General features: G+C 45.1%; 1 protein-coding gene and 1 long non-coding RNA gene across 2 annotated transcripts in view; both read left to right on the top strand.

Moving 5' to 3' along the window:
- The window catches only part of RAB31 (RAB31, member RAS oncogene family), a 137,405-nt gene that overhangs the window by 46,244 nt on the left and 72,682 nt on the right, over positions 1 to 18,479 (top strand). Inside the window, exon 2 of the mRNA XM_086682452.1 lies at positions 13,533 to 13,612. Coding sequence (XP_086538578.1) covers positions 13,533 to 13,612 — 80 coding nt within the window. The remainder of the gene's footprint in view (positions 1 to 13,532; positions 13,613 to 18,479) is intronic.
- Positions 13,623 to 16,839, top strand: LOC147575490 (uncharacterized). The gene is made up of 2 exons (XR_015242435.1): positions 13,623 to 15,408; positions 15,665 to 16,839. It is a non-coding gene; the product is annotated as an uncharacterized LOC147575490 (long non-coding RNA).

Below are 18,479 nucleotides of genomic sequence, written 5' to 3'. Positions count from 1 at the left end.
GGGTACAGAAGGGGGCTCTGCCGGGAACCTCTTTCTGCCTGTGTGCTGAAACCTTCGGGAGTGTATAACAGCAATCTTGACTTCCTGCAAATTCCCTTTTTGGTCATTTCTAACCCAGAACCTTAGGGAGAAAGGGATCCTGGGAGATGTCGTCCCTGCTTTAAGCCAGGTTGACATTAGGGTAATCCAGGATGGTGCACGATAAGCCAGGGTCGCCTAGCCTGTGGGGGTGTGTACACACGCGTGCATGGGTGTGCATGTAGGCAGCTGTGCGTAGGCATACGCACATCTGTATGCATGCACACCTGCGGGTGTATGGTGCGCGTGTTACACGCACACATGTGCTTCGCATCCACTACAGGGAAATGTGTGAGAATAGCAGAAATAGGGAGATAGAGTCCCTGGATTTGAGAGCTTCTTTAAGCCAGTGGATCAACAGGAGAGGCCAGAGGAGGGGCAGAAAGGGCATCTGCTGGTCCCCAGGCCCTCCATCCGTATATTCTTGGGGGGCTGTTGGATCTTTGCCTCCCGGAAGAAAAAAACCTCAAACGTCCACTAAATTGAATTCTTGGACAGACTGTTTTCTCCCCATGCTCTGTTCCTGTTGCTAGAATCCAGCTCCCCCACCTCCCTTCCTCTGTTTTCCGGTCCTATTCCCTACCTTGCCTGGCTAATGCCTCCTTTTGGTTTCAGATGTAATGTCCCTGCCTCCACAAAGCCTTCCCTGATCTCTCCAATGTGGGTTCGATGTCCTTTTGTTTCCCCGTCATGGCACTTATCACGGTATATGACACTGTCCAGTTTATTTGTCTGTTCTTCACTGGTACAGGAGTTTCGTGCGGGTTGGGACATATGACCTTGCTGGGACTGATCAGCGGTCACCATTTCTTCCCTTCCCAGTGTCATACGGGGATAAGTGGCTGGCCTTCCCGATTGCAAGTTCTGAGCTGTGCGTGCAAGCATTATGCATGCGAGCATGTGGGGGTATTGATGATTCACCCGTCCCCCTGTGGGTGTGGCCAGATGACCCCCTGCTACTAGGCCCTCACTCTGAAAGTGCAGTACAGGGGGCAGGACCTCAGGTCGTGTATCTTCTAACATCTTCAGAGTTTGCCAGATAGCCTTGGTAGATGGGGACAGGAAGTGGGGCAGGAGAAGATTAAGCAGAACTCATAATCTTTGAGGTCAAGCAGTGTGCAGATTAGAGATAAACCGGCAGTGGTAACTTTGTCCTTTCTAGGGGTTGGCCTCAGTGTTGCCTTAAACACAGACGTTCAGAGATTGAGGGGGGGGGGTGGTGGCTAGCCTGTTGCTCAGTATTCAGAAGGGAAGGGAGTCAGAGGGCGTATGGATTCAGCAGATCTTACAAATATTTAGGTCATAAGGGACAGTGAGAATCTGATGAGGGACTTTCTCACCAGAGAACCTTACCTACCCACAAAGGTAACGCGTGATTTTGAGGATGCCAGGTGGCTGACACCCATGAATCATCCTATAGAAGGGTGACAGGAGTGGAGATGATGGTCTTTGTGTGTTGTGGCTTTGATGTGTTGATGTGTCTGTTATTAGGATTGTGTCTGTGTCTGAGGCCCCCTGGCTAGAGGGGGGAGGCGGTGGTTAGAAAGGGGAAGCATCAACCTAAGGTGCGGATTATCTAAAGCACAGAGGTGAGGAAATGAGCTCCCGGATGTGTCCTTCCTCCCTCGGGCTTCCCACAGAGCATGAACCATCCAGGCCATGGTCCATCTGCTGGGTGGGAGAACATTCCTATGCTTCCCCCGCAATGCCTCGTCATGGCTCCTAAGGACCAAGTAAGGGTGTGTGGATGGAGGAGGAGGAGGAGAGGAACTGAAACAGTCTCTGCCTCCTCCCACTGGTGTTGGATTCCCTGTTGACTCACTAGGTGGAAGTGATACCAAATGAAGGAGAAGGTTTCTAATGAGATGAAAAGATGCTTAATAAAATGAGGCTACCCTTCACAGGGAGCTGTGTGAGTGGTTACTCCAAACAACTGTGAAATGTCTCTAATGAGATCTTAAAAGCAAATTCTGAAGTCCCCAGTTCTCTGCTCTCTGATCTTGCATGCTGTGATCTTTCCCCCAGAGGTTTACCCTTGAGATTGAATTATTGCTTTACATTGTAGCCCTGTGTCCACCATAACTTCATTGGCTGACTTTGGGGTTATCCTCAGTGCTTAAATCACTCTAAAACAGGTTTTGTCAGTTTAAGTAATGTAATATTTTTCCTTTCTCGTGGCCCTGAGAGCAGGTTCCTGGAGGAGTACTCAGAATCACTGCTCTTGGGGCAGAGCCTCGTGAGTCCCACACAGCTCTGCCGTCATCATCCCTTGGGGGCCAACTTCTCATACTCCTGATCTGACCTTAACTTTCATTTCCTGCTCTGCAAAGTAGGCCTAACTCTACTTCATTAGGGTTGCTGCATGGGTTAAATAAAATTTGTTCAGAGTCAGTGCTTAATACACATTGTCTGCTACATTTCTATTAGTTATCCATTGCTGTGTAACAAGTTGCACCAGAATCTGACAGCTTAAGACAACATGCACTTAATTGTCTCACGGTTTTGTGGGTCAGGGATCTGGGCACAGTTTTACGGGTCCTCCGGGCTCCCTCACTGGTTTCTGGCGGGATGCAAGGCTAGATATTTTATGAAATGAGTGGATTTTCTCCCTTGGAGGAGGGAAGCCTATGTCTCTGTCATTTGTTGAGTGACCCATCTTGCCCAACTGAGAGCCCACACATATGTTGCTTGTGAGGAAGGAAAGGTGGCCAGAAGACAGTTAGTTCCTTTGGTAGGAAGTATGATATAAGTAAAAAAAAAAAAAAAGTGTTAATTTTTTTTTTTTAAACAGTTAAGATCACACCTTCTAAGACTCATTAGATAAACTGAAATTTCTGCTTAGCTGCACAGAGTTTGTACATTGGGACAAACTGCTCTCTCAAAAATGCCAAGAAGCAGCGGGGGCTGTTGTAAGAATAACGGAAGTGAAGGAGCTATGGAACTTGCCCTTCCCCTTTTAAAAATTGTCTTCCTTCTTCTTTTCCCTCATTCGCTTATCTGTAAAGTAAGGCTAGAGGAGAGGTGGTGATCTGAGAGGATTTCTTTTTTTTAATTTTTTTTATTAAAAAAAAATTTTTTTTTAATGTTTATTTATCTTGGGGACAGAGAGAGACAGAGCATGAACGAGGGAGGGGCAGAGAGAGAGGGAGACACAGAATCGGAAGCAGGCTCCAGGCTCTGAGCCATCAGCCCAGAGCCCGAAACGGGGCTCGAACTCATGGACCTCGAGATCATGACCTGAGCCGAAGTTGGACGCTCAATCGACTGAGCCATGCAGGCGCCCCTGAGAGGATTTCTTTAAGAGCCAGGGGAGGAGAGGGATGGAGTCTCTGGTGCTCATCTTTCCTCACTCCCAGTGCGTCACTGACTCTGGCTTCCCTGGAACTTCTAGAACATTCCTCTGCCACCAGCAGGGCCGAGAAGACACTCTACTGTTGGGGCCAGAGCACCCATGCCTGACCGTTTTCTAAACTTCAGAGCCCACCGGATCTGCCACCTCTGGAATCATTTGGTTGGCTCAGTCGGTTAAGTGTCTGACTCTTGATTTTTGGCTTGGGTCATGATCTCACAGTGGTGAGACTGAGCCCAGAGTTGGGTTCTGTGCTGATAGCATGGAGCCTGCTTGGGATTCTCTCTCTCTCTCTCTCTCTCTCTCTCTCTCTCTCTCTTTCTCTCTCTGCCCCTCCCCCATTCTCTCTCTCTCTTTCTCTCTAAGTAAATAAATAAACTTTAAAAAAAAGTGGAAAGAGGACAATATTTTTAAATATTATAAATAGTTTCACACTAGCATTAGTTTCTTTGGAGTGTATGATGTCCCAGAAACATGGCCATCTCTTCTATTTAGACACTTATCTAAGAGTCACAGAAGATCTGGGATGGAGTCTTAGCCTCGACACCCATGTCCTTGGACAAATTGCTGTGATTTCCTCCTCTGAAATGAGGATGCTAAGACTTAATCAAACGTGACCAGAGATATGAAGGGACAAGGCAGTTTAACCTTTCCACAGACAGTAGAAACCGACCCACAGAGGATGTAGATTATAGAATTGTCAGACATGGACTTTAAAATATGTAAAATATAAATATGTTTCATATGTTCAAGGAAATAAAAGTCATGATTTCGAGCAAGGAATTGAAAACTTTATAAAAAGGAAAATTTTACGAAAGAAAAAAATATAATAAATTGGGGCTCCTTGGTGGCTCAGTCAGTTAAGTGTCTGACTCTTGACCTCAGCTCGGGTCTTGAGCTCAGGGTTGTGAGTTCAAGCCTCATGCTGGGCTCCAGGGTGTGAAGACTACTTAAAAAAAAATACAGTAATCGATATTGGGAAAGCGATTAATGGGATCACCACCATGTTAGCTGCATCTGTAGAAAGAACTAGAAATTAGATCAGAAGATCTCCAAACTGAAACTCTGACAAAAAGATGGGAAGGAAAAGAAAAGAATGTAAGAGATATGTATGATAAGGTGAAAAAGTTTAGTATAGGCACAACTGGAATCCCAGAAGGATAGCAGAGATATAGTAGAGCGGAAGCAATACTTGATACCTTCCATATGAAATGCCTAGCTTGGTGCCTGGAACTCTCTATGTGCTCAGTAAATGTCAGCTTTTCTTATTGCCTATATTACTATTTTGCTCACTCCTGCTCCCATGAAAGATTTGTGCTCTAGGGACTATTGCTGGCGTCCAAATCCACTAGACCATTTGTTCAACAAGATCTCCTTAGTCTCCCAGGGCGTTCTGCTTGCACTGAAAGCCTGGGTGTCTACTTGCCACTGTCTGAAATCCCCAGTTTGAAATTAGAGTAAGTTTTCCTGTGGAAGCAATAGGTTATCCTATAGATATAAACAGACAACGGTTTCTTCCGCCGTGTAGAGTTCAGCGGCGAGTTTGGGAAGTAATCTTTATTTATTTACAGCATTACTTCCGCGGAAGAATGCTGTCTGACTTCCAAATGATTAGCCAGCAAATACAGTCTTGGAACGTAGCCATCAGTCATCAGTCATGTATTGGGGGTGGCCTGGACAATGACCTTGGTCTGGTCACTCTAACCTCCTGTCTTTGATTCCGTTGTAAAGTTTAAGCCTGAATGTGAGTGTCCTGGCTGTAGGAGTTGGGCTTGATCTTTCCATCTCCCATCCTGGCATATTGCTGACTACACAGGCAGTGAATAGACTGATGGATGCACGGCTTCTGGAGAGACATGGTTTGGTCAGCGAATACAGCCCTGGAAGTGGGGAAGGGGTGTCTGAACCTTGATGATGCTTTTACTAGTCGTAGGACCGCAGGCAATTCCCCTAACCTTTTAGTATTCTATTTTTTAAAAATTTATTTATTTATTTTGAGATATAAGAGAGCACGAGCAGGGGAGGGGGAGAGACAGAGGGAGAGAGAGAGAATCCCAAGCAGACTCCACACTGTCGGCGCAGAGCCCGACTTGGGGCTGGAGCTCACAAACTGTGAGATCATGACCTGAACCAAAACCAAGAGTCGGACACTTAACACCCAGGTGCCCCACCCCTAACCTTTTAGACCATGGTTTCCTTACATGAGAAGTGTGGACAATGCCATCTGTCCTCTGCTTTACAAAGGGCTGTTGTGAGGACCCGGGGAGATGAGTAAGTGAATATGCGTGTCTGTTCCCTATTGAACCATCTCATTATCTCCTTGTGGGTTTCATGCTCCTCATTCCTGCTTATTTCTTTCTGTTATCTAAGAGGATATTTTTTTTTTTTTTCTCAACGTTTTTTTTTTTTATTTATTTTTGGGACAGAGAGAGACAGAGCATGAACGGGGGAGGGGCAGAGAGAGAGGGAGATACAGAATCGGAAACAGGCTCCAGGCTCCGAGCCATCAGCCCAGAGCCTGACGCGGGGCTCGAACTCACAGACCGCGAGATCGTGACCTGGCTGAAGTCGGACGCTTAACCGACTGCGCCACCCAGGCGCCCCTAAGAGGATATTTTTAACATCTCTTCTGGCCACTTTTTGTATCCCAAGCAATGACATCTTATTCTCTGTATGTATACTTTCCATTATTCTCGTATACATCTAGAAAACTGTGGACATTTCCAAGCTAGGTTCATTAGTGCCCACGGGGCATTGATCTAAATGCATAAATTCACTTAGCGCTATTTACATGCTTAACATTATGTCCATAAGCATTTTTGTCCCCATGAGGTAGGTAGAGAAGATAGTTTAGTGACTCTCAGACTTAGGACAGAACCGACCTCTTTCAATATGAAAGATTTCCTTTTGACATACATGTAATTAGGTTCTCTTTGTAAATGGATTTCGAGATGTTTGTTGTAACACAAATCACTGACATGTTTCAAAATAACTGTGGCCGAAGGTATGGCAAAGTTATTTGTGGGAATGCTTAGGGGCTTTTAATTTGTATTGTATTTTCATCAAATAATTGTATGGTATTCTTTCCTAAATACGGTGGAATGCCTGTAGTTGAATTTTCTTGCATTGCTAATTCACTTGTTTCCTAGAACGTAGCGTAAAGGCTGAGATTTACTCTGCTTGGACAGAGGTCTCACACCACCAAAGGACATCTTGTAGAATGTGTGGTAATAAAACAAGCATATTATAGACTTGAGTCTAATGATTTTTATTTTATTTATTTGTTTGTTTTTGCTTTTATGGCACTTTTTTTTTTTTTTTGGTAGTGATTACTGTGATTTACAAATATTGAACCCTTTTCTTTTCGGTGCCAAAGAGATTTAGGGCTCCGGGGCAAACAGGCCCATTAAATCTGTAATCCCAATAAAGCTTTAAATGTCATCCAGGAACAAAGTACTTCAGTTCTCCCATGGAAAGAGTGTTGTAGGGACAGAACTGGCGTCGTGGAAAGCGTATTGTAGGGACAGAACTGGCGTCGTAGGGACAGAACTGAAGGGATGCATGAGAGATCTCCAGGGAGCTTACAGGATGCTCCGGGGGTGATGTGCAGTGTTTTGGGCTTGAGTCCTTAGGCCGGCCAATTCAGGTTTCACAGAAGCAGTGACCTCTGTTGTAAGGGGTGTGTGTGATTGGGGTCTTCTGCAGGTTGCTCTGACATAAACCTCTGACACGCAGAGGAGTGGATTGGGGGTGTGTATCCTTTCCGCCTTAGCCAAAGCTTTAAAAAAAAAAAAACAAACTTGGTGGGTTCGTACGGAATTTGTACGGCCTTTCCGTGGGGTTTCTTTGGAATTAGGTGCAGACTGTGGAGTTGCGCGGGTTGGGATATGCTTGACAGGGGTGTATTCCTTTGTGTCAGCTCCTGTTCTCTGTTCTGGGTGGATCTGGCGTTTTGGGCCGTGGGAAGGACAGGTGGTGCCATCGGGGAGCCCTGGCCGGGATAGTGGGGACCTGACCGGCTGACACGGGGCGTGCTGGTGAGGCCGTGGGCCGGCCGCCCTATAGTCGCAGGAAATGGACGTTCTCTCCTCCATGACCTCCTCTCTTCAGTGTCGGCAACACACGCTTCCTCCCCCATCTGCCCCAAAGTGGAAGTAATAAGCACGTAACGCTACCCCAAATCACTAGTGGCTACTCTCTGCATCTGCCTGTGGTTTGTCTCCACAAGGCCATCTCAGGCGCTCAGGGTGGTGTGTCCAGTGTCCCTGAAGAGACCTTTGCTCCCCCGGGTCGGTCTCTACGATGCTTTTGACTTCGCTTACCTTTGGGGTCAAAAGGTCAAGCCATTTACCATCCCGCGGTTCTCCCTGGGCCTCTCTCTTTATTTTGTTTCTCTCCATGCATCAAATCTGGCTGGCCTCCACGGTCCTCCTAAAATCCTAACTTAGCTCCCTATCAACGTGTAAGACACTCAGGATTTTTTAGAAGTGTGCAAGGCTCAAAGGCCGAACACTTAAATAAATGGATGACTGAATAAAACAAATAAATAAATGCAAAAAACCCTTGCCATGTGGGTTCTCTCTAAACCCTAGAGACAGGTGCTGAAAGGATCATTTCTAGAGTTCACATTATGGACAAATCGTATTCTGCCCCTTTGACATTTTGGTAGGTGTGAAATTAAAGCTTAAGAGATTACTGTCTGGGGCGTCTGGGTGGCGCAGTCGGTTAAGCGTCCGACTTCAGCCAGGTCACGATTTCGCGGTCCGTGAGTTCGAGCCTCGCGTCGGGCTCTGGGCTGATGGCTCAGAGCCTGGAGCCTGTTTCCGATTCTGTGTCTCCCTCTCTCTCTGCCCCTCCCCCGTTCATGCTCTGTCTCTCTCTGTCCCAAAAAAATAAATAAACGTTAAAAAAAAAATTTAAAAAAAGAGATTACTGTCTATACCACAAGTTATTTAACTTACAGTGTGTTTTTTGGGCCATTTCTGATTTTTATAAATAATACTTCAGTGAAATTTTTGTGTTTATTAATTTTTTTCTTCTTTTAACTATCTTCTTAGGAATGGAATTCCTGGGTCTGTGATTCTTGGTATTGTCTCTCATTTCCTTTCCATAGAAGGCATGTTGGCTTATAATGCTGTCACCAATGTGCGTTCCTTCTTAATTTCCAAAAAAAAAAAAAACCCTTCCTACTCGTAAAGACATCTAAAACACCCACAGGACAGTGCTTAGTGAGTTTGGAGAGGAGGAGAACATAGGAGCATGTTGACTGTTGGGAAGAGAAGGGCAACGGTAGGGGATGGCCATTTGTTCTGGAAACACACCTTGTTTGAGTCCTACGGACTGCCTGCAGAGCTGGGCTGAAGAGATTTGGAGGCCTTTTTCAGGTTCAATAAAATAACATGTCCTCAACTGATTAGTGATGTCTTCCATTAGAGCAGGATTAGCAGTGGTGCTAACGTTGCCTCGGACCTTCCCTTCTTTTTCTGGAGACGTAGGAATGCTTCCTTGAAGCCTGTTGCAATAGTCCGGGAGTGAAGCAAATGGATGCCTCGTGTTTTACATGATAGCAGCTGCAAGTTTGTGGTTGGTGATTTCATAACTACAGATTTACGTGTGATTAATAAATGTGACAGTTCGAACAGCAGAGACTGTCATGTTAGAGTAAGTGGTGGTTCTCAGGGGATTGCATTATTAGCCCCAGAAAATATCTTTTAAGGGGTGCATTTCCCTTTTAAGAAGATGGAACCCATCGCTAGGCCTCAGCCTGTGTCTGATATCAACCACACAAACGAGAGTACAACAAAACACTGATTACCCCCAAGGGAGGATTCTACTAAACCTTATTCCTGGTTTGTGGAATCAGGACTGGTTTTATTCTAGTGCTTCTTCAGTAGCTGGTGGTATGTCCGCCTTTTATTACAGGTAAAAACCCCAGCAGGTTTATTTGGAGGACACACGTTGCTACAGTGAAAGGCAGTAATACAAGTCCTCCTTGCGAGTTCTAGAAAATGGACTTTGTGGGCAAGAAACTTACATTTGCCAGGGAGGTTGATTTGAACCTGGTAAGAGCCTCAGGGGGATTTCACTGGAGCTCAGAAAATTAGGTTCTGACTCGACCAGCCAGCTGTGTGACTCTGAGGAAGTCACACAGCTTCCTCTTTTGCAAACCTAAGAGACTGGACAAGATGGACTATGCTAGTCTCCTAGTCTTACGAAATGGAAAAATATCGGCAGAGATGAGTTTCCTTCCGTCCGTGTAAGTCCACTAAAAATAAAGTAGCCTTTGGAGAATGGTGGGCAGCCGTGGTCCCCCTCTCTCATCCTCTCTCTCTTCAGATGCCCTTCTTCCCCTGGTATGCTTTCCGCTTTTCCTGCTTTAAACCTTTATGTTATCCCATGCGACAGTCATGACTCACTGGCGTTTTCCTCTTGCGGTTGTGTGTCACCGTGCCAGCGAGGTTCCTGCAGGAAAAGGAACTCCCAAAGCCCAGTGATTCATGACACGGCCCTGTCTCCCGGCGGCAGGCTCCCTCAGCAAACCTGGAGCAGGGCCTTCCCCTGGTGGCCAGCTGGGGAACAGCTGGCCACTTCTGGAGCGTCACAAAGCCACTGGCCACAGAAGATTACTTGAAGCAGTTCTTTGTAAGAACACCGCCTTTTCTGAGACCGACTAAAACCTTGCCTATCCTTTTGTCCTTTCATTTCTTTTCCTGTCGAGGGAAATTTTGAGAGCGAGTTTGTAAAAAGAAAAGAAACACTGAGTGCGTTTGGCTGGAAAATGAACTATTCAATCTGAATTTGAGCAGGCTTGCTGCTTTAACTCTTCAGGAAAGCTGGTATTTTAAGCCCGAGTTATCAGTAGAAGAGGATGAGTCGAAAGGAATCATTTCCAGATGGCTTTTGAGTTTTTTCATCCTCAAGGGCATTTTGAGGGTTCGCCTTGCAGGATCATGGGGGCTGTTGGGGATCTGGAGCTGGTTGTTTTGAGCAGGGCCCTTGGGTAAAGTGAAAGGGTCGACACCCAAAACGGGCTTTCTAGAGCAGAGTCCTCACTGTGACATGCACAGTCTCGCCAAAGCCCTCTAGGCCGAGGGCCAGTCACAGAGAGTAAGTGCCACGGTGGTTACAGGGGGTAGGGCCTCTGGGGGCTGGTGAAAACTGGAGGTGTTCCAGAGGGGTGGTTTTTCTCAGCTTGGAAGCAGGGTGAGCTTGGGGGTAAGCCAAAAGGACACCAAAGAAGGCCTGATCGGGGCAAAACTCGGGAGGGGCGGATTTGTCACCTGAGCCCGGGGCAGAGCAGTCCTGCGCACCTGGGTGTGCGGGTACCCCCTCCGCCAGGCACCTCTCCCGGCTGTGGGAGGACCAGTGAAGAGCCGGAGAAAGAGGATTCCTACGCTGTGGTCGAGAGATGCTAGAGAGGGAGGGGACAGGCGCTCGCATCAATCTGCCTCCCCACCACGGGTGGGGTGCACAGACGGCAGAGATGAATCCTTTGGCATTCTTTGTGAGATAATAAACCTGAGACCCGTCTCTGCGGGGTGGAGGAGTTCCGACTGTGAGCTTGGGGACATAAAATATGTAAAAATACAGATCAGCGTGGTTAGCGGTAGCCATCTACCCGGGTGTTTGCAGAGAGCAGTTCGCCTCGTGAGACTTCAAGTTCGCCTCGTGAGAGCATGAGAGCGCGTTTTCCTTCTCTTCAAGGGCAGGGCAGCACCACCCCTGGCTTTGCAGTTTCTCTGGGGTTGCATGGGCCGAAGGGACTGCAAGATCCCCTCCTCCACGGGGCAGGGGGGTGGGGCAGAGGGTGGTTAAAAGCAACGGAGATGAAAACAACTGAGTGGAGTTGTGGGTTTTGGGGAACCGTGAGGCATGTTAGCCGGAATCCATGCGGAAGGCTTAGCTCAGAAATAGCAGCGGCATATTGATCTGGAATCCGAGGAGCTGATGTTTTAATTCTGTCGCCACCTCTCTGAACTCTGCGCGTCGCTGTGCATGCTGCCGATAAGCGGCTTTGGGGCTTTTTTTCAGTATGGCTCATAACCAGTGAAGGCCACTCTCACTGGGATAGGACACCTTTGGGACAGTGATCTTCTGATGAGTGTCACAAGCTGGGGCCCCTCTTGCTCTATGTTGGCTGGAATTGTCCCCTAAGCACGGGGGGTGAGGAATAAAAATAACTCAGCTTTCCAGCTGGTATTTCAGATCTCACTTCACATCACAGTGTAAGGAAAAGCACGTTTTCCCAAGTTTCAGCATTTCCTCGGGATCTTTAGGCTTTCAAATCTACACCTTTAATAGAGGAGAACCATACCGCTATTTGTTCTTCTTGGGCTATGTCTTGTTGCCCGTTCACTTATAGATCTCAAAATGTCCCCATGATCTTTCAGATAAGCAACGTGTTGAGGAGGCCTTCTCTGTGTCAGTAGACTGTGAATCTGGCGTCTTTGTGCCTTGCCACCCCTCTCAGAAGAGCAGTGACCTGCAGCTGAGGCCAGTTGCTTTGTTCTAGTATGTTCTACTTTCTGGGCAATCTCGGATTTTACCTTATACCTCTTCCTTTGAAATTTCCACTTCTACCATTGTATTGTTAATCTCTAAGGTCAGTCTTACTCTCTGAATAATCTTCTGAAATAGTATCCTACTCTTTTTTTGTGTGGGTATAAACATCTGGTCTTTCTTAGCTGAGCGTTTATTTTTAAAAGATTAAAATGTGCGCTGAAAGGTCTGTTTGCACTGGGGTTTGTAGTCTAGTAGTGCAACATGGCTTTTAGTTGGGTGGCTCCAAGTATCAGGATCTGTAGGATTTTCCTCTTACCCGGAGGGGACGCCTCACCTCTTCTGTCTGGGCTCACAAAGGGCAACGGGGGTCGCAAGCTCCCAAGCCCAGCCCTGTCTGATACAGATTTACTGGAGACCCAGCTCCCACCTCCTCCTGGGGTTCAGGAGGGTCTGGCCTCTGGTTTTGTGGCCAGGGGCACCAAGGGTATGTTTTTGTGCAGCCTTTCAGCTGATGCTGTTTTCAGCCTTGTCCTCCAGTTCCTGATTCCTTCAGGGATTCTGTGGCATGAATTGTCTTGCTTCTCAGTGGCTCTCCTCCCTGGCGGCCCTGAGGGCTCCAGCTGCTTCTTTCGCAGTGACCACTTGGCCACATGCTTTTGGTTGACGTCAGTTGTCTGGTGTTGTCTCGTCTCCAGATTTGTTTGACCTTGTGAATTTGTACCTTTTATTCCTTAAACCATTTGACAAGGGTTTTGGAGGGAGTGGATATAAATGCATGTGTTCCATTTCCAGTATATAATAGACCTCTATCCTAATCAGCTTTTTATTATAAAATTTTTTTTTTCAACGTTTATTTATTTTGGGGACAGAGAGAGACAGAGCATGAACGGGGGAGGGGCAGAGAGAGAGGGAGACACAGAATCGGAAACAGGCTCCAGGCTCTGAGCCATCAGCCCAGAGCCTGACGCGGGGCTCGAACTCACGGACCGCGAGATCGTGACCTGGCTGAAGTCGGACGCTTAACCGACTGCGCCACCCAGGCGCCCCTATCCTAATCAGCTTTAAAGAATTATTTAACAGGGAAAGCACTGAGATGAGACCTTTATATAATTAAGCAAAATTGGAGGTTACTATGCAGCCATCAGATTCTGAAGAAAAAGTGCTAGAAATGCAGAAATTAGCATTCATAGGTCTTACAGGGTGATACCCAGAAAAATAGATTACATAGTTTTCGAGTGTTAAGGTTTGGAACAAAATCAGTTCTATCTCTACCAAAACAATGCATTGTGTTTACCATACTTCTCCAGGCCCTTTCAAACATGTTCAAATTTCTGGAAATACATATATTGTAACCATGCCAATTCTAGGTTAATTATTAACCTAGGGGACGTGTTTCTAAAGCTTATTTTTACCATACTTCTTTTTTTTCTATGAAAGCAATACAGTTTCATTATGGAAAATACTGGTAAGAAACAGAGGAGAGTATCCTCCCCTACTCCCACCAACCAGAAATAGCCTTTCCTGCTCTCTGGTTCTAGGTGTATTATACTAGGTTAGAACTGATACCCTTGGTCTTCATGGCTCTGTCCTCATTCTTTTCCAGGACACCGGGGTTGGGAAATCAAGCATTGTGTGTCGATTTGTACAGGATCACTTTGACCACAACATCAGCCCGACCATTGGGTAAGTTCCCGTATGTTCTCCTCTTTCACATTTCTTCCCTTCAAAAGCACTTGGAGAGGTCACTTTGTGCCTGAGCCTGCAAGCTGGTGCAACATGGCTTTTAGCCGGGGCAGGGAGTTTCCAAGTATCCAGATCTGCAGAATCTGAAAGCAGTTTGCATCCCAGCCAGTGAGAATCAATCCCAACTGTAAAGACTTTGAAGGAAATGCAGGGACTTTTAGGCAATGTGTCCTGCCTCGCTGTCCCTGTCAGTAATTCTTTTTTCCTAGCCAACCGTCCTCTTAGGCTGCAGCCTAAAACCATCAACTTCATCTCCAAGAGCATTACTCTGCAAATCATGCCAGCTTTATTTTGAGATGGACAAATCCCCAGAGGTCCTGCTCTAGGTACCCTGCCAATAAACCTGGAAACACTGTCTGCTCACACAGCACAGCTGTCCATGCAGTCCGTGGGGCAGATTGATTTTCTTTTCTGGATTAATCAAATGTCATTCTTATGCTTGGGGAGGGGAGGTGGATTATTCACTTCTGAGACCCCAACCTTGGACTATGGGAGCATTTTCCTATTCCATTTTCCCCTTCCCTACAGACGCTTTTGCCAGATGTGCTTGGCTGGGCCGTTTTGCAGGTGCTTGGTTTTTCATTCTCTTAGAACTTGGCCTCGCTGATTTTTCTCCCTGAACATATCATGCTCTTTGCGGAGAGCAAAGGTTTTATTTTGTCTTCAAGGGAAATGTGTGTTTCTATATTTTAGCAAGGATTGACGAGGACAGGAGCGATCGTCTCTATCGCTTGTAAGTGGAGAAGCTCCAGCGGTTGGTTGATAGGCCAGTGGTTGGAGTGGGGTAGGTGAGAAAATCCACTGCCTTTTGCAATTTAAAAATGGCTTAAAGAAACACGTTCACAAATATATGCGTCAAGAACTGTGACGGCAAGCTAAGAAGTTAGCTGTGCCTGGTTTATGGATGCTGGTAGAGGACACCCAACTCCCGGATCAGACACGGGGAAAGTAGCAGTTGTTGGAATATCATCAATTTGTTGGTTCTCCGAGCACTAGTCCTGTAGTGTAACGCGAAGAGGGTCAGATGACGCCCTACATGCAGTAGGTTGAGTCACAAGAGAGGACCCCCAAGTGTACAGATCCATAATAGGATCTTTCATAATAGGCGGTAAACATGTCTGTGCTTCGCTCCAGAGGGAGACCTTATTTCTCCCTTCCAAGGCTATTTGCTATACAAACATCTTTGGAAACACAGTCTGGAAAAAAGACTGTGCCTCTGCTTGCACGATGTGGACAACGGTAGAGATCTGTGGGAGTTGTCTCCCGACATAGGCACTTCCATAGATCGGGGACAGTTTTATAGAGGAAATTCTTTTTATTCTTCTCTGTGATGTACTTTAAAAAAAAAATTTTTTTAATGTTTATTTATTTTTGAGAGAGCAGGGGAGGGGCAGAGAGGCAGAGAGACACAGAGTCTGAAGCAGGCTCCAGGCTCTGAGCTGTGAGCATAGAACCTGACGTGGGGCTCCGAACTCACGAACCACAAGATCATGACCTGAGCTGAAGTCGGACAGTTAACCGACTGAGCCACCCAGGTGCCCTGTGATATACTTTTATTCTTCTTAATTTTCCAGTTTTGTGTGTTTAATAAAAGCCAAACCCCTGAGAGTGATTGACTCTGAGTGTGGTTTTGGAAGATGGAGGAGACTCTCACCTTTTACTTTTTAAACTTAAAAAAAAGTCATTTTTAATAACCAATCTGTATTCCTTTTGTAATGATTTTTCTAAATAAAAAGGTTGGGGCGCCTGGGTGGCGCAGTCGGTTGAGCGTCCGACTTCAGCCAGGTCACGATCTCGCGGTCCGTGAGTTTGAGCCCCGCGTCGGGCTCTGGGTTGATGGCTCGGAGCCTGGAGCCTGTTTCCGATTCTGTGTCTCCCTCTCTCTCTGCCCCTCCCCCGTTCATGCTCTGTCTCTCTCTGTCCCAAAAATAAATAAAAAACGTTGAAAAAAAAAATTAAAATAAATAAATAAATAAATAAATAAATAAAGAGGCAATGCATGTTCTTACCATAAATTATGGTAAATACATAAGTGTTCAGCATGACTTTTACACATAGGTGTAAGCATCCTTGTGCCTCTAGTAGGCATATCATTTTGGTCATAGCATCTTGGTCAAAGCAAGTCATAACGCCAGCCCAGATTCAAGGAACAGGAAATAAATTCCACCACCCGGTGGGAGGGGCGGCATTCAGAGGGAGGGTGGTAGCCGTTGTGGAGATAACCAGTCAAACCCTGTTAACTCTGCTTTGTCTAATAAATATATTGTGGTGGTTTGGGGTTTTTAAAAAAGTATGTATTGTGTGGAAAATCTGTACTTAATGGTCATTTTTTTTTCCGTAAACCTAATACTTCTCTAAAAAAATAGTCCATTAACTAAAAAATCATGCCTTCATTCCTCAAATTATAATGCTCATTATGAAAAATTCAGACCATCCATAAATATGGAAAACAGAAAGTGAAACTAGAGGATTTTACTAGCTCTCTGATCCCATTTTCTTCATTAACATTATCATTAGAGTCCAAAGTGCATGTTAAACATACTTCCTGTATTTTCTGTGTATATGCAGGTATACAAATACATAATTTCTAAAACCAAAAATGCCAACGCATTCTACCTGACACACCACAGCATACATTTTTTTTATCCTCTAAGTCTGCCTTCTTTTTCTTTCATGAGCACAGATTTCTTGGAAGACCATAAATGGAACACTTTGCATACTGTCTGTGCATTTCCTTGACAAAGTCAAGATTAAAGCCTAATTTTTCAATTTATAAAAGTTTATGTTCATTCTAAGAAAATGCCCAGAATTTATAAAAATTGGAATCATAGTATACATATGGTTTTAATCCAGTTTTCTACTTAATATATTTTGAACATTTTCTTATAATACCAAATAATCTTCAGAAATACGATGTAAATACTATTTTCTCTGATTATAAAAGTATCATATACTCGTCCTAAAAAACAGAAAATGAAGAAAACTGTGAAGAAAATATAAAAACCACCCAGAGGGGCACCTGGGTGGCTCAGTCGATTAAGTGTCCAACTTCGGCCCAGATCATGATCTCACGGTTCGTGGGTTCAAGCCCCTCTGTCAGCACAGAGCCTGGAGCCTGTTTCGGATTCTGTGTCTCCCTCTCTCTCTGCTCGCACTCTGTCTCTCTCTGTCTCTCTCAAAAATAAATAAACATTAAAAAAATTTAAAAACCACCCATAATCAGCTGGTATATTTTCTTCCAGTCTTTTTGCTATGTGTATATAAAATCTTTTTTTAAATTCAACATTATATTGTGAATTCCATGTTATTAAATGGTCTTTAAAAACAAGGATTTCCCCCGCCTCGGTGTTAGGAATATAGAATTGACATACATCATTGTATAACAAAGCAAGGATTTATAATGGCTGTATTTTCCATTAAAGCCATTTAGGTTATTTATAATTTTGTTTTACCTTTTAGATAATGTATGATGTACGTCCTGGGGCATAAATACTTGCATGCACCTCTGATTATTTCATTAGGTTACATTCATAGCAGTGGAATAATTTAGTCAAAGAATAAGAACGTATTGAAGGCTCCTGATGGATATTGCCAAATTGTTTTTCAGAAAGGTTGTCCTTATTTTTCTGTATACTTACCAGCTTTAGGTCTTACCTAAAAGATAGCTATCTCTATCTCTATCTCTAGAGATATCTGTATCTATCTAGAGATAGAGATAGAGATAGAGATAGAGATAGAGATAGAGATAGAGATAGATATCATCCTGAATTCCATTATTTTCCTCTAAACTTAAAGCTTACGCATTTTCTCATACCTTAAAATTTCTCCATAAATGTAGTGGTAAGTGCTTGTAGCATTCAATTATGTGCCGATCTGCTTTCTTTCTACTTCATCCTTCACTTTTCCTCTGGAGTCAAGATTGAGATGGGCTCTTCCAGTATTAATCTGTTGTCCTTACCTGATGCTGTTCAATTCCCCAGTTTAAAAACCCACTCAAAATGTATCCTCTCCTCTGGGATTTTGAGAAAATGTTCTCAAACTCCAGCTTCAGACAAATAAAGTTAGCAAAGAACATACACATTTCTTGGAAGATGTTCTATATAGGTCGCGGTGCTTAGCCTGCAGCTGGTGGGTTTGGTGTGCTGAGAACCTGGCTTTTAGATGCGTTTTGTTTAGCTGCACAGTGCTTTAAAATTTTTAAGCCAATAGCGAAGAATTGGGAGATTTTTACATAATAAACTTGCATTTCTGGCTTCTCTTAAAAAAATCTGTAGACTTGGCGTAGACATGCTCACGTGGCAGGAGCCAGCTGGACCCGAGCCGCAGGCGTTCCGTGTGAGTGGGCGGGCTCTCTCCTTTCCGTGTCGCTGCCGCTGTTTAGCGTCACTATTATTTTTATCATTATTACGTTTACATCTAGCCCGCGTGGCTCATTTATATGGTTGCTCCCTGGTCCCGTAGACGCTTGAGTTCATGCCAGGCCCAGGGCCTGATTTTTCACAGTAATGTCGCTGGCCCTAAGAATCAGAGCAACGCAGTGACTTGTTTGGGCACATACAGCCAGCGAATAGCGGACATAGGACTCAGACCTAGTGAGTCCACTTTCAAAGTCCACCCTTGTTCTTCCCGCTGTGGTCAAACTACCACTGGGGAAAGGCTACAAAGTGCCATTGTGTCAGCAATGGAAAGCACTCATTCTTACGGTCTCTTGTGACTCACAATGAAAAATCTTGGCTTTGCTATTCAAGCAGATTGTGTTGACATCTTGAACATATATGTGTGTGTGTGTGTGTGTGTGTGCGTATCT

This window comes from Puma concolor, chromosome D3 (assembly GCF_028749965.1).
Source record: "Puma concolor isolate L17-30 chromosome D3, mPumCon1.1.hap2, whole genome shotgun sequence".
Lineage (NCBI taxonomy): Eukaryota > Metazoa > Chordata > Mammalia > Carnivora > Felidae > Puma > Puma concolor.
Note: the sequence above shows the minus strand (reverse complement) of the source record. Positions and strands in the feature narration are given on the sequence as shown.